Source organism: Clinocottus analis, unplaced genomic scaffold, assembly GCF_023055335.1.
Source record: "Clinocottus analis isolate CAN_PGR_092001 unplaced genomic scaffold, fCliAna1.0.p SCAF_19, whole genome shotgun sequence".
Taxonomy (NCBI): Eukaryota; Metazoa; Chordata; class Actinopteri; order Perciformes; family Cottidae; genus Clinocottus; species Clinocottus analis.
The window spans coordinates 13,000,216-13,016,901 of NW_027175920.1; the positions used below are offsets into that span (position 1 = coordinate 13,000,216).

Below are 16,686 nucleotides of genomic sequence, written 5' to 3' on the forward strand. Positions count from 1 at the left end.
TTGTTACCTCAGGGCGGGAGCTGCGAGGGCCCCGGGACCCTCGCGGTCCGTGACACACAGCAGAGCCTCAGAGTCTCTTCAAAGCACACACAAACACTCGAGGGCAGCGGGACGAGGCGAGTGCAGCGAATGTAAAACGTCTGCGCGACACGGGGGGGACGGAGGGATAAAGAGATGATTAAATGAAGTGTCGGATAGGGTTGACAGAGTGTAAGGACTCGGAGGTGATGGGAAAGAGGGGGTGATGGGCGGGAGAGTGGAGGCGGACGGGTCCGGCGAGTGAGGAGAGGGCGTCTGCTTTATCTCCCCGCGCAGTTTAAGAGCGTTACCATTTATGGGGGAGCTGATGGAATAGTTGTGCCTCGGCCAACTATGTGACACGGCCCGTAGTCTGTTTACTCGGGAAGGTCAGCCCCTCTCTCTGTCTCTCTCTCTCTCTCTCTCTCTCTCTCTCTCTCACTTTACATAAGGAACTTCCCCTCCGTCTGCATAGCCAGTCGCCCCCGTCTTCCCATCGTCTCCAGCCAGTCTTTCCGCTCCCCCTCGACGAACGCCCGCCCGATGCCAAAATAGCTCGAGGAGAAGTCAAGAGGTGTGCAGCGAAGACGGGCGCGTCGGGGGAGACGTGGTGAAACGCACGGTTCCTGCTTTTGGAATCGCTGCCGCTCTCGTAGCAGAAACCTTTTAGCACCGGTATGAATATTGACTCAGCGTGCAGCCGGTTGCACGAGCACAGAGCGATGGGAAAGTCACTTTCGGGGTCACGTTTCCCTCAGGTGGCGGTTTGGCTTTATCGACCTTGAAAGCTGGCCACTCGCAAGAGAAAGTGCATGGCAGTGATACGCGTTGATGGTTGGAAGGTTTACTTTGAAAAAAGGGGGTATGCTTCAGGGAACGAGAGTTTGAGATAGACGTTGAAGGGCTCCATCTGTACTGTGGTACCACTTCCAACGTGAGAGGATGCCCCGAGACGTCCTTGGTCTGTGTTGTACTTTTTGTGTTTTTCTTGGTTGAATCTTAAGTGTTCTTGGCTTTGTTTTCTAATCACCGACGACTGTAAATGTAGATTGTACGGACCCCGCAGCAGAGGTAAGGTGCTGTGGCTTTGGTTTCTAGGAGCGCGCTACAATCAGCCCAAATGCAGATACTTGGAGCTCAAACACATAAAAAACACTGACAAATACTAAAAACACCACCTAAGAAATACAATCAAAAACGCATGCAGCTTTGACTCGCTTCATTACTCTCAGCAAGAACACAACATTGCATCACTGCTGTTTCCCTCGCTGTAAGGCAAGAAGCTAATCGTCAACCAAACTGCACGGCCTTTTTCTAAAACCACCGAAATTCAGCGACGCTTGAAACTGGACTTCCTCTTTGTCCTGCGTTTCTGGTGAATCGAGCTCCGAGACGGACCGCGAGCCGTGACGCATCCGGGCAAAACATCTGCTTTGAAAGTTAACGTATGTAGGTCTTCTTCCACGGTACTAGAACAATGTGGTCGTGTCTCTTATTGAATTTCACAAGACTCAGCCAAGCTAGCAGGCCTCGCGCGGCCGCACTCACAGCTACTAGCGGCACGTTATCCGGCTCATGGTACGTTGACCGTTAGCGTGCTAAACTTTAGCTCCTCGGCACAAATGTGCTTCACATAAATCACAAACTACGGGTGAGGTTGACGGGAAAGCCATTCATTTTTACGTATTTGTGTAATAACCAAAGCTCTGGATTTGATGGAAAGTCTCTCCTGAAGCTACGTGGGACAGATAGACGTAACAGAGGTCACGAGGGTTTAATTGAATGTCTGGTTATATTCCTGAAGTTCGGGCCCCCTTCAAATTGGAATCGACCTGACATTTTAATTTATAAAGGTAGGATTAGCTTCAGTTATTGCGAGGGCTGAGATTATCTTTAGCTAAAGGTAATGGGGCATTTAATTTCCATAGGTTATCGACTTAATGTACACAGTAGTCTGTGTTTAAAGGTCTCTTGATGCATTCTGACACTTTATTACACACACAAATACACACACACACACACACAAACTAGCTTCTCCCTCTTGCCAAACCAAGGGAGACAATGAGAAAACCCTTTTTTCTTCAGAGACGTTTACGCAGCTTGTATCCTGCCCTGCCTGCAGAATGCAGAGTTGGCATCTGAACGGTGGCCTCGCGCCAAGACAGGCCGAACAAAAGTGTTTTTTTGTTCCTTCCAATTTTACAATGGTGAGACGTGGATGGCAAAAAAACAACAGCTGCTAATCCCGGTTTATTGAGGGAAGGCTTTTTCCAGCAATGGATGCAAAAAAAAAAAGGAGAATCAATGAGGTGATCAAATGTTGCATTCAGTTATTTCCTGGTTCAGTGAGATGTCAAATGACATTCTGCCTGTATTTAGCCAGTTCTCCTCTCTGGCTCTGAATCCACAACGTCTATCCTTTGCATTCAGCTTTTTGTATGGCTGTAAATATGCATATATTAAAGAGAAGTTATTATTGGACAACCTGCAGTAGATGTGGGTTTTGAAAGTTTTGAAACCTTTTAACAGAGAATCTGTGTGGACAAATCATATAATAAATGCTATCCAGTTAAACCAAAAACATTTAAACTGCAGAAACATTTAATGCTTTTTTTTTTAGTTAGATCCAAAAGCTTTCTTTATGTTAGGAAAGGTTTATTTAACATAATCCATTTAGATATATGATTTAATTCATTATTCAAAATGAACTACCAATCAACATGAGGAGGCTGTCGGACGTTGTCTTCAAACTAAAAGAAGCATTTGTAGTTTTTGCAGTCCGAAGTGGACGACTGCTCCTCGTTTCCTGACTTGTGCGTTGTGCTCAACATGGAAATACATATTCATTATGTATTTCCATGGCGTGACAAAAAGCACATGTCGCCGGCTCGGTTAGGTCAACAAAGCAAGCAGAAGCTCGGTTAACAACATACAGACAGTGACTTGGGTCTCTCCTCTCCACTGCATCTTTACATACACATTTACATGGATAAACAGTTGTTTGCTGCTACATTAACATTCAAAATCAGCTCCATTAAAGATAAAATGCATGGAGCTAACAAAACTGCAGGGGCCCTAAAGATGACCCTTGTGGAAAACCAGATACATTCGGTTTTATTATAATTAGCATTATCTTTGCGTACATCTCCCATCGAATAGACTTGGTGCAGACTTTCCAATCATTCATCCCCCGAGACGACATCACCGCAGTGCTCCAATCACAAGCAACCACCCGTAATTTGGCGTATCTCATTCTCCATTTCATGCTTGAAACGTCCTCTTCTGCGGCACGCCGAGGCAAACCACTTGATTAAGCAAACACACACACACACACACACACATCATCATCTCCAGACCGGGGCATAGCAGAGTGCAGCGTCCCGTTTAGATAAGATCACATCAGATTAGGTGACGTTGCATTAGCACTAACCAGATTACACTATTCCTCGTCTAACACACGTTACCTCCCTAATGCTGCCGCCGCCTCATTACCCAGGACTCAGGCAGCGGCGAGCAAAGGCAAAGGGCGTCTCTCTCACTTCCTGTTTCATCTTCTCGGGAGCTGGCACACACCTCACCGGCTGCAGTTTGCCGATTTTGGTAATTTCTCCTGTTTGATAAACTCTCTTTTTTCGCCAGCTTTTTTATGGGTTTTATGGGTTCTTACGTGTTTTTTTAATTTTTTTTTATGGCCTTGCTCCCTTGCTGTAATCTCGCATTGATGCCGAAGGAATGTCTAATATACAAGCTGGAACAATAGCAGAGCAGAAATAGTGTGTGTGTGTGTGTGTGTGGGATAATGACCTGGACTCTCAAGGCCAGATGTCTGCAGTCCAAGTCTCACCTCATAAAAACTGTACTTTTCATTCTGGCTTATCAATGGCCTTCTATTCGTATGGAGCTGTGAGGGGGCGTGGCCGTGCGTCTGCGCCGGGCCGCGTGTGCATACATGGTGAGGAGTGTGTGGAGTCGACGCTCACGGCGTGGCCTTTCAGGGCGATCTCAGGGCTCGACGCGTGACGCTTACTTGTGTGAGGGCATTCATCGGAATAAAGAAGAAAAAAAACACACACACACAAACATCCCGAGTGCACCGGCAGCATTTGTGAACCGTTTGAACTTTTTCTTAATCTCGCAATGCGTGCCCGTGTGTGTGTGTTCATGAAGGGTTTGCCGCCGCTTCCGCGCTCACATAAAGTGCACAAATGAATGAGCAGAAGAAAAAAAGCAGCGGGATCAAAAGAATAGATCCGTCCGTTTGTCACAAGCGACACAGGCGAGGACAAAGAAGGTGAGATGAAACGGAGAGCAGACGCTGGTGTTTCAGGAAGCCGGCTTTGGGCAAATGGTGGTCCTTCTTCTTCTCCTTCTTCTTCTTCTTCTTCTTCTTCTTCTTCTTCTTCTTCTTCTTCTTCTTCTTCTTCTTCTTCTCCTTCTTCTGTTAATAAGGAGACAGGAGGAGTCAGACGTTGCTCATGTGTTGCATGGTAGCGCTTCCACCGGCCTGACGAGTAACGTGATGAAATACTCTTCATTTATGTCAAAGCTGCTCCACTGATCTGATTCCCCCATTATTTCTCCTCGTTGTTTAATGTCTGTCCTCTCAGTCAACAGCAACGATAACGAGTTAGAACTTGTCGGAAAAGTTTTTAGCACGAGGATGACAAGAATATCCTTAATGCTAACCCCAACGGTCCCCCAACAGTCATTCAGGGGTTCACTCAACTGTAGCCATAATCTCGTAGTCAGTCGAATCTTAACTTCAACCAAGGTGCTGGAAGTTTAGCGCTTGTGTGAATCCTGTTCGTAAAGGTCACGCAGGTCATTTTGGAAGGTTGCAACGTGTTTAGTCATTTGGGAATGAGGACTAGTTCAAAGTTGCAGTGAATACTAGCGTGGTAATTTGTCTCAAGCCAGTGAAATTCAGGTTTGAAGCTTCCAGCTCTTAATTATGGTGCAATGTTACATCTCGGTGTTGCTGGACCTTGTTTTTTTGCTTCAGGGCCGACTGTTGCGTTGGAGTCTCTGAGGGAGCAATGACTTAATACTAAGCAAGGACTTGTGAGGGTTGACTCGTTCAGGCTCCGATACGCTGTCAGGACGCTCTCATTGAAGTTTTCTGTCGACAGTTGTTGGCCTTGACTGCTTATGCTGAGCACACGTGCCCACAGTGAGAGACCTACATCAAGTTTTGAACCGCAACATCACCAAAAGTTCAGTGAGGGGCTGCCATTTTGAGAGTCGTTTATTTAGTGTGTTGTAGCTGAAGTGAAAGAAGCTGAAAAGATTGGCTTTTTGTTCACAGACCTGATTGGTTCAGAGTCTGTAATCAATCTCTTATTTCTTTTGTTTTCAAAAGTGGTCCAAAAAAGTGTAAAAACAACTATTCTCCATTTTAAGGAGCGGGGCTGTGTGCCTGATTACTGTGCACCAAGCTAAGCTAAGCTAGCCACAGGCTGCAGTTTTATATCTAATGGACATATATGAATGGTATTAATCCCAAAAATGTTCCGACAACGAAACAAGACTTTTAGCTGAAGTTAAAGGGATAGTTGTGTATGCATGTTTGTGGGGATGTGTCAGGTACTTATACAGAGTCAGGGTAGCCACGCCCCCCAGTTCGGAGCAGGAATACCAGCGCGGAAGCTAAGCAATGCGTACTACATGTTTTAGCCACCTAAACAAAGATGTAGAAAATGGTTGCTTTGAATTAATGAACATTTCAAAGGAAATAAAAGCTCTTCGAAGCCACAGGACTCCACAAAAACCCAATAAACTGGCAGAACAGTGGAGTAGCTCCTCTACCGCGGCCTCCATTGGTTAGTTGGTGTGTGTCATTGCGTGACTTTGGTGTGGCGTCGTGACTTTAAAGAGAGATTAACTGTACATGTTTACTACTTTAAAGCAGGCCTGTTGGAACAACTGTTTTCCTCAATGAGACCCAGGAGCACTGCAGCAGCAACAGCGACAATATTTCATGACATGATTTTCTTTTGGGGGGGCTCCAGACAAACTGGTGTCGAGATGCAGCACGAGGAGCCGCTATTCCACCGGCGATGTTAATTCCTTTCTCCTGCCTCCGCGCTCGGTGTTGACTAATCGCTGCTTAAACAGTCGCGGTGTGTCGTGATTAGTGGCAGCCCACCAGGACAGGCCTAATGACACACATTGTGTTTACATTACATTACCTCCTGGTTCATCCTCGGGATGAGGGCTCTGCTGGGACGACGGCTCTATTCACACACACACACACACACACACACACACACACACACACACACACACACACACACACACACACACACACACACATTTGCTTACACTTGAATGACGAAGAGCATGCAGATGCGAATCGGGACCCTCAACGCTTCCCATCCTCGTGTGCCGTGTACTGGGTGCACTGAGTGCACTGGATGCACTGGGTGCACTGGGTGCACTGGGTGTACTGGGTGCGCGACACCGCGTTCGAGTTGTGCAAACTGTGTGTTACATGGAGATGAAAGGCCTCGCGAGGCTTGTCCGCTGGTGTCACACAGCGCCACAGACAAATAACAGCATCCCCGCTGGCTCCTTTCCTCCTCGCCCATAATTAGATGCCATAGATGCCAGATTTACAGGCCGTGTCGTATTTGGATGTGCCGCGCCTTTTATCTTTTTCGTGCTCGCCTTTTTTCCCTTTGTCTGTCTACATTGCCGGTTTTTCAGTTTTTTTTCCATGCACACCCGGGTGTTTGATCTAAATGTGAGTGGCAGCCCAATTCTCTGATGAGCTTTGTGCAGGCACTTTGAGCAGCGGCATTGTGATCGGTGTGTGTGTGTGTGTGTGTGTGTGTGTGTGTGTGTGGGTGCGAGGTTGAGTGTGCGCATTGTATATGAGTGTGAAAGGACATATTTGTCATTTTTTAATTGTATTTAGCCATTGGCATATTTGCGCTCCATGGCAGGTGTTTTTTTTGTCGTGGTCGTCACATAAGCGTCTCGCTATAACACGTGCACGTCCAGAACTAGTCGAAAGAGCCGGCAGTGGAGCCTGGAAAGTAGAGATATAAGGCTCACTGCATTGACACCGCCTCCTCTCTGCTGTGTGTCCGTCCGCGTCTCTCCGTCTCCAGCCCGAGGAGTTGACCAACGCGCTGGAGATCAGCAACATCGTGTTCACCAGCCTGTTCGCTCTGGAGATGCTGCTGAAGATTTTGGTCTACGGGCCCTTCGGCTACATCAAGAACCCCTACAACATCTTCGATGGCATCATCGTGGTCATCAGGTGAGCGGGGGTTCCTCACAACGACGGGCGGGGGAGGGGCGGAGGGTCAAATTTAAAACAATAAATCTCAAAAACCCATCAGCTATCGGCCCGAATCTGTTGAATTGAATTGAACATGTAGGTGTGTGTGTGTGTGTGTGTGTGTGTGTGTGTGTGTGTGTGTGTGTGTGTGTCTCTTCTCTTTGGACAGTGTGTGGGAGATCGTGGGTCAGCAGCACGGCGGTCTGTCGGTGCTGAGGACCTTCCGGCTGATGCGGGTGCTGAAGCTGGTCCGTTTCATGCCGGCCCTGCAGAGGCAGCTGGTGGTTCTGATGAAGACCATGGACAACGTGGCCACCTTCTGCATGCTGCTCATGCTCTTCATCTTCATCTTCAGGTAGGCAGAGAGGGAGGGGGGGGGGGGGGGGCACCTCGAGTCTGACTGCGTCGATCTCGCCCTCTAAAACAAGATGAAATGACAAACAGACCAGGTTGAAGGAAGTTGGTGCAGTGACCGTGAAACAAATTTGGAGCATAGTGGTGTGGAATGAAAATCGATCGGTAGATCGGCGCAGCGTGGCGTCGACATGGAGGCGAGGAGGAGAGAGGAGCCGTGATCAGTACCGACGGGTGAACGGGAGACCAGTCGATGGGGCGGCGAGACTTAAGTGATTCCCTGTTTTTGTCAGCAACCCTTTCTTCTGCCTGGTTAGGCCTCTGGCTGAGCTCAACAGAATGTGTGGAAGCTCTCTGCACACACACACACACACACACACACACACACACACACACACACGCACACAACTTCACGGCGCCACGCTTCAAATCTAAAGTACTCCTCCCTAACTTTTATCATGCACGACTAAAAGGCGCCATCAAAGAAACAGATAAACATCTTTCTCTATTTCTTATAAGTGTTTTAACACTCAAAAAGCAGATCTAATTGAATTCCTCAGGACGGACGGTGTGTGTGTGTGTGTGTGTGTGTGTGGGGTGTAATCAGATTTGATTGACCGTGACCAAACAATCCACTGACACCGTCATCAGTCTCTGTTTTGAATCGTCACACAAAGATTGGGTAAATCTTTTTTTTTTTTATCACCTCAGATCTCATCGTTGTTGTAGTGATTATGTATCAATAAGTTGTATGATTGTGTTTCTTGATACTGAAAATTATAAGAAAGATGATGACTTCAGAAGTAAATGAACTCATAATTACTTTGGTACGACTTCTGAGAGGGCGCACAATGAACATATAAAGTAACAAATAAACATAATGAAACGTATCACCGAGATTTTGAATGAATATATGTTTAAATTCAACTGCAGTAATATCAAACTACTACCAGTGACTGTGTCACGAGCCGGCCAGTTCATAGTCAGTGACTAAAACAGAAAGTTGCGTGTGAAATACTTTAAAGAAGCGATCACATGTATTGTAAACTTAAAGGAATTCAGAGCAGATCTATGATTGAGGGATTGCCTCTGCACGGCTCTCAACATGGCGGTAGCTGACAGAGCGATCAGTGTCTCTGCTCACAAGCGAGAAACTTTGTACTCGTGCGTGTCCGGTATGTCTGAGCACGCGCTGCTTCATTTCAGCAGCTCGTTGGGATGTTTGTATACCCGTCTGCACGTATATGAGGCCATACGTGTGTTTCAGTCGACACACACGCAGCGTGCCAAGAGCCTTGTTGATGCATGTATAAACAGCCTTTGATTTGAGTGAACGGTTGCCAAGTGGACACCGCAGAGGCCTGCTCATTGATCCCTCGGCCCCAGTTCAGCCTCAGCGTCTGTGTTTCTGGATAAAAAAAGACTGCTGGTTTCATAATAAAAGCCCATGGAGGATTAGCCCGCCGTGTTGCTGCGTGTAGCGCTGGACAGACTGAACACGTGAGATGTGACGAGGTTCGAGCGTTACGTCTGGACGGAGGCAGCCGTTCCCACCTGGCTTCCAGTCGTCGTGCTCAGATGTGTCGATCCGCTTCCTGCTCAAGCTAGTCCCGACGGCAAATCTCGTCGAACCGTTGCTTTAATTTCCAAAGTAGCGTAATCGTCTTTCAGTTGGGTTGAAATTGTGAGTTTTGTTTCTGATGCCATCAATCTCCGCTTGTTGGAACGGGTGTAAAGTGTCGCATGGTCTTGTGGCGCTCTCCATGGTGCTGAAGTTGGGAAAAAAAAATCACTCCTTCTTCCTCTCTTGGCAACATTACTGCCACAATGCATTATGGGGCAACTGTTTATGAACCAATAACTGTTTATTACCTGATGACAGTGTCTGGCGTTCATTGTCGCCTTTGCTGCTTTTTGGGGTCATAAAACTAACTAATGAATTCTTCCGTACTTTTTTTTGAGACAATCCCCCGGGCAGTAATTGCCATTCATGTTCAGTATATTATGCCTGAGCTGCCATGCAAGCAGCGGGTATTAACAGTATGGTGGAGTCCAAACAAGTCCTTTCACAAAGTTTATTTCTGTTTATTTGCGCTGCATCTTACATGGGTTGGCCTGACGTAAACATTTACAACTCTGTTTCCTGTTTGTTTCCTCCGTTGGCCCTCCCGCCTCCTGCATCAGTATTCTGGGGATGCATCTGTTTGGTTGCAAGTTTGGATGCGAGGGACAGAGTGGAGACACCCTGCCGGACAGGAAGAACTTTGACTCCCTCCTCTGGGCCATAGTGACTGTCTTCCAGGTGAGCACGCACCCTCCTTTTCCACCCTTCCTTTACTCTGTGAAACACATGTTTTCACTGCGTTAGAGACGATTTAGCTGCAGCTGAAGGCCCCGACTTCACAGTGAGGTGACGATTTAGCAGCAGCAGAGTGACCTGAAGCGATGCGACTTCATCCACCATCTGGAATCTACCACTTTCCTGCGTGATCAAACCGTACCTGCTGAAGTGCCCTCAAGCCACCGACATCTTCCCTGCGTCGTTGGTGCCGACTGTCCCCATTCGAAAAGGCTGAAAAGACAATTTCCTCCTGAATAAATATAATGTATCAAACCAAATATTCCTCTGCACTCTCCCTCCCTGTCTGGCTTTTATCTAGCCCCCTCATTTTCCTCCACTCTATCTAATTCTCATTTCTAGATGTCTCATAGGTTAAGTAGACCTGCCACTTGCCTCTTGTCACCTCGGATTAATGATAAGACCTTCTGTCAGGTGGGACCATTCATCCATTATCTATCTATCTTACTGTATAGTATTTATCACCCTTAATATAGCAGCCATATATAATTCAGTGAAACATCTGAGGGGAGATGATGTACAGTGTCAGCATGTCCCGCCGCACAGAAGATTGTACTGTCAAGCGCATTCTCGTGATGGAGGGTTTAATGTAGCTGCACTGATCCAGTCGGCATTGTCTTGAACATTTCAGCCTCCCGTCCTTTCAAATGGAGAACGTGTGCTGCACAGACTGCGTTCATGTTATTGACATAGAAATACAACCAGTGAAACACCACAGGATCGACCGCTCGGCGAACCGTTCCACTGGACAGTCGTCGCTGAGCGACTTGAACGAGGCTCTTCAGACCTCGTCGGGCTTGTGATGTGTTTGTTGTGCAGTAACACTAACAGCAGCACGTCTGCATTTAAGAGCTTTGTCTAAAACACAAGAGCAGACGTGGGAGGAATACAGGACATAGTGTGCTCAAACGTAAACTGTACCGGTTAGCATGTTCGGCTAACTAGCTTACTACCTACGGGGATAATCTAAGTAGCACATTGTGAACAATTACATTAGTTTGTGTGATGATACGTTTTGATCAAGCCTTTTCCGAACTAACATGTCCGCTGTGGGTTATTTCACCCTTTACGTTGTTAGCTTAGCTAGCTAGCGTCAGCTGATAAAATCTGCTAGTGACAGCATGGCTGGATTACCGAACAGGCCTAAAGGACAGAAAACTACCACAAAGAGACACAAATGACGGAGATGGACACAGTCACTACAAAGAGACACAAAAGGCCCAAGAGGAGACACACAACAACCACAAAGAGACACACAACAATTACAAAGAGACACAAATGACTGAAAGAGACAAGGTCATTACAAAAAGCCACAAAATGACAACAAAAAGACACAAAATTATCAAAAAGAGACACAAAACAATCGACGAGAGCCACAAAACGACTACAAATAATACAAACTAACTACAGAGACACTAAAGACCCAAAAGGAGACACAAATCAATTAAAATGTGACACAAAATGACTACAAAGAGACACATATGACTGTGAGAGAGAAAGGGCCCAAGAGGAGACACAGAACAACCACAAAGAGACACAAATGACCAAATGAGACAAGGTGACAAAAAACAGATCAAGTGACCACATAATGAATCAAAGCCACTACAAAGAGACACAACATTTTGACAAAGAAAATTACATCAGTCTTTCAAAAAAGTGACCACAAATAGACACATAATAAGCAAAAAGAGACACAAAACCCCAGAGAGAGGTGTGTATAGACTACAAAGAGATGCAAAGCAACAACAAAAGAAGAGGCAAGAGCATCTCAAAGTCTGCGTGTTTTTTTGCGTGTCTGTGTCTAGAGGCTCATTTGCTCTGGAAAAAAACGCCCCGGGTGATGTTTGTCACCTCAGCAGTTGAAGTCAAGGTTTCCAGCAGGAAATAATAAGCATGCTTCTGTCTCCCACAGTCTGAAATGAAGGATCCACAGAACATGGAGTGGTAAAACTACCACGTTGGAAAGTTAAACAGCATGAGTGCCTTGCTTAATAAGCGTAGAGGCATTATCTAAGAGGGGGGCAAATTCATACCGATATTATTATGAAACTGCTATATTATACATTGCTGAACAAAGCTGTGCTTTCCCCTCATTAATATGTGTTGTCCTCTGCTCTCCTCTCCAGATCCTGACCCAGGAGGACTGGAACAAGGTGCTGTACAACGGCATGGCCTCCACCACTCCCGTGGCCGCCCTCTACTTCATCGCGCTCATGACCTTCGGCAACTACGTCCTCTTCAACTTGCTGGTGGCCATCTTGGTGGAGGGTTTCCAGACCGAGGTACGGTGTTGCTGGTCGAGCCGCTCTGTCTCGGCCCTGAAAGTGTCAGACGAGGCATCTGCCACCGGGCCGACGTGATTTGTCTCCTTTTAAAAAAATATAAAAACTTAAAAAAACCTGTTGAATCTGGCACCGTGATCCGGCTTCCGGGTTTTATCTCAAATCTTTCGAGGGTGAAGGTGTCTTGGGAAAGTATTCTCATCATCATTCTGCCCCCTTTTTTTTTTTTTTTTTTAAAAAGAAGAGATTTTTGAGGCGAAACAACTCAATGCATTGCACACATGACATTGATGGGTGGATGTCCGCGCCCACACACACATAACCAACCCACGCACATTAACCTGCACCCTCTCTTGCGCTCTCTGCGGCGGGTTACGCGAGGACACGAGGACACGAGAACACACACGTTGCAGCGTTTTCATCCCACCCCTCCCTCCTCCGTTCCCCCTCTCCTCTCGTCTTCACCTTCACCTCGCTGTCAGCCTCTTCTCCTCCCACTCTCTCCCTGTTATCTCAGCAGTCGTCCTCATTATTGCCGCTGCTTGTTTGCCAATACGAGTCATGCCACGAAGCCCGTCATGAGAAAACTACGTCTGCGAGACCAGACGGCGCATCAGCCCACATCCGTCCTTTCATCAGTCTCATGCTCGGATGACTCCTTTTCACGGCCGGCCTGATCTCCCCCACCTCCTCAGTACAACTCTTTTTGTGTCACACAGCAAAAAGGGACGTGTTCGCCACCACCTCGCTGTGTTTCCGATTCTTCCCGGAGACAGAGAAGGGAAAGGAACTGATATAGTTCACAGACGCCAGCTTTTCCCCTCAACATTTTTGCGGCGAGCGAAGAAGCTGGAAAACTCATTGAGCGACCCTCTCTTTGCTTTTCAGCTGTAAATCACACGCGTATTCTTCCTATCTCTAGCTGCCTGCCTGTCTCCCCCTCTCTTTCTCTCTTTAAGAGGTGTCGGCACCTATGCTTTGATCTCCGAGGCACTTTGGCTCTTGGGCCGTTGGGAGAGAGAATAGACGATGGGTGGCGGGGAGAGAGCTTGACAGCCTCATAAAATATGGATTAATTTGAATGGGCTTCTCCTCCTATTGTGCTCATCTGCTGTACACATATCAAGTGCATTGCTGCGGTGAATGGAGCCACATGCGAGGTGGGAGACAATGACCAAAGCCGCTTTAGATGAACTTTACACGCAGACTGAAATTAATGCATTTCTGATGACTTTTTAAAGTCTAACTGACACCAAAATTAGGCCTCGCTTGGTTTGTGACTCATTTTCTTATTTGGTCAAAATTGTAATTAGCAAAAAGAAAAATGTCTTTTTTTTTTCTCAGTGATTGCAAAGAGACAAAATGAATACAAAAAGATTTTTAAAAAAACATGAAGAGTTGCGTAAGGGCGCCAAAGAAATGCAAAACAAAAAAACAACAAAACATTTATTAAATGTTGTTCCCATCACCAGTTTGATTGGTGTGTTATCTGTGTGGGCAGGAACGACAATATAATGAATCAGAGCCAAAAAAGTTGCAGTTTGTTGAAGTATCATTTGGTTTTGTGGCCCGGCGTTGTTAGCGGCCATTGTTAGCTATCATTCTTAGCTACCGTTGTTAGCCGCCGATGTTAGCTGGCGTTATTAGCTGGCGCTTAGCGCATTATTCCCGGCATTCAGAGTCCTGATTCGAGTCATGTTTTAAACACTGGGTATCATAAGGGCTGTGCTTTAGTGACTACATCTGGCAAACGATGCTAACGCTAAAAAGTTTTTGTTTATGTTTCTTTCAGTTCGTTGTTTTTTTGGACTTCCCAGCGCGTAGCTTTGCGGTTTCAGTCTCATCTGTCATTTCGTTTCATGGTTTCTTTTCCAACTGCAGCTGCTTTCTTGTTTTGTTTTTTCGTCCCCCCCAAAAAGAGCAGAGCGTTTGGGGGTCCTTCAATCAGAGGGTCAGTGGTTCGAGCTCCGGCTCCGCTAGTCCTTGTCGTTGCGTCTCTGAGCAAGACACTTAACCCTGAATTGCTCCTTGTTGCTGCGTATAGAGCAAAAAATGTAAGCTGCTTTGGATCAAAGCGCCGCGATATAAAATGTAATGTAAATGTTTGAGTCAGCGTGAATTTGCTGGTGTGGAAATTTCCCAACTCTGGCGAAAAAACCATGTGATGCTGAGTTCAATGTTGAATCACCGCCGTCCTGCCGGTGTTGAATCAACCTTCTGCCTGGAGCGCCGATAGCGGCTTCATTCAGACGCTGTTGTGGGACTAAGGATAATAACATGAACCCAGACACCATCAAGTTTGATGTTCTGATGTTTGTGGAATTTACACAACAAGTATAAAGCAGAACTAGTGGTTATTTCTATGGTGGATGGCAGAAACGGTCACTAGTCTTACAGCGATAAGCCAGACGCAGTTCCTGGAGTCGGTGATGTTCACCGAGCTGTGTGCGACTACGGATGGTGTGATGAACCCAAACAGGAGGGCGTTCGATGTTCCCTCGATTTTGTGACTTCCTCAACAAGTATAACGCAGAACTCGTGGTTATTTCTTCTATAGTCGATAGCGGAAAAGGTCGCTCTTTTCACAGCGATAAACCACAGAGATAAGCCACGCCCCCTTTAACAAAGGAAACTCGCGCTGCGTTCACACCGAACCTCCCCACGCGTACCTGCCTGTGAAATCTTCAAACGCACACATGCAGACTCTCATACAAAACGAGACCGAATGCAGAAAGCCCCCGAAGGTCTGCCGCCCCCTGCTCCTCTGCATCGTCACAGTGTTGTCGCTTCAATTCTTCCTCTCCTTTTTCAACTCCACGTCCTTTTTTTTTCCCTCTCTTCTTTTTCAGTTTTTTTTTTTTGCAAACACTCGGTTTATTTTTAGTCAGCTAAACTTTCCCTGCGTCAGGGTTGCTAGGTAACGGGCGGTTTGAATGGCGTGAAGCAAGCCAGGAGAGATGTGCGGCCAAGACACAAACACCGGCTCACATCACTTCCAATATGCTCATATTGCTTTGGACGTAAAGGCAGGGGGGAAATCATGTGAAGGTGTTTAGTTAAGTTATGAATCCTCTTTTCATCCTGCTTTCATCTTCTGTGTTTAACTCCTTCCTCCCTCCTCTTCATCCCCTCCATACTTCCTGTTGTCCACGTCTCTCTGTTCGGGTTGTGACCGCATGTCCATGTGACAGAATCCAATATCCGCCGCAGAGAGTGCAGCGTTTCCTCACGCACGATGTTCTATTTAACATCAAAGACACCAAAGCTGCTCTTTTCTTTTCTTTGAATCACACATCTCACCCTGACAGTAAACAATACATCTCACACACACACATGAGAACGCACACGTGTCGGGAATGCATCCTCCGAGGGGAGGGCGGGGGGGTTGGGGTGGGGACACTGCGTCCTGAACGGAGGTGAAAACATGGCCGTGCTCTTCACCTCTGGACTTGGGCTGCCTTGACGTCTCTTTCCTGCTTTGGACCTGTAGTCACCGAGTGCGCTGGGTGACTCGGGACTCGCTGAAGGTTGCTGCACGGCGGAGTCGAAACGGTCGCGACGACAGCCTGAACGTCCCTTTAACTCTCTCCTTCTGCTCTTGTCTACTGCTGTGGTCCCGCCTCTCTCACCTCTGTGCCTCTTTTCCCCCCGTGCGCCTCCCTCTCCCGCCCGGCTGCAAATGATCACTTCCACTATAGGAAGTGTCCAAGCGGGAGGACGTGCATGTCCAGCTGAGCCTTATCCAGCTGCCCGTAGACTCCGGGGTATGTAAAAGCACTGCAGCTCTGCCTGCCCCCTTGTGCCCTCTCGCCCTCCCTCTCCTCCCTCTCTCGCCCTTCCCAGGTGGAGGCTTCGCAGCCGTGCGTCACATCTCTCAGGAGCCGCAGCTGGAGGTTGCATGCTTGTCATTATCAGTCCAGGGTGTAATAGTAGGTCCTCCACCATTCATCAACTCCAAGCTCATGCTCGCTGCTGGTGTCTCTAAACTGAGCCCCTCCACCCAAATTACCCCAAAATAAAACATAAATCTGCTGTATTTTCTAATTTGCCGTTAGTAATATTGCGCCGTGCAAATAGTGATCGTCAACGATGGTCACAGAGGGTTTGAGATTTCCACAGCTGAATGTTTTGCTGCCAAGCCAATTCAGCAGAGTACTGAAGGTTGGGAGGGGAAGTTCAGACAGTGTCAGCTGGCTTGCAATTGGAGATCTTCCAAACGATGGGTAACTGTTATATATCTGGTTCTGTGATGAGAGAAGAAGTAAAGAAAAGACAAAGGTACATTTGAAATGAGCATTTTGGGGAATATTCTATCACAGAGCTCAACACACAGCGATCAGAAGCTAAATATGAATCGTTGTAGAAACCTGACACTATAATAAGCCGTT

At 47.0% G+C, this 16,686-nt stretch overlaps 1 protein-coding gene across 14 annotated transcripts in view; it reads left to right on the forward strand.

Moving 5' to 3' along the window:
• The window catches only part of cacna1g (calcium channel, voltage-dependent, T type, alpha 1G subunit), a 126,014-nt gene that overhangs the window by 45,203 nt on the left and 64,125 nt on the right, over positions 1-16,686 (forward strand). For 10 of the 14 annotated variants that reach the window (XM_068582987.1, XM_068582979.1, XM_068582986.1 and 7 more), the window contains exons 9-13: positions 7,131-7,282; positions 7,473-7,658; positions 9,842-9,959; positions 12,143-12,298; positions 15,997-16,062. In XM_068582987.1, the coding sequence (XP_068439088.1) occupies positions 7,131-7,282; positions 7,473-7,658; positions 9,842-9,959; positions 12,143-12,298; positions 15,997-16,062 (678 nt within the window). The remainder of the gene's footprint in view (positions 1-7,130; positions 7,283-7,472; positions 7,659-9,841; positions 9,960-12,142; positions 12,299-15,996; positions 16,063-16,686) is intronic. The other 4 variants (XM_068582983.1, XM_068582991.1, XM_068582990.1 and 1 more) reach the window with 1 other exon arrangement.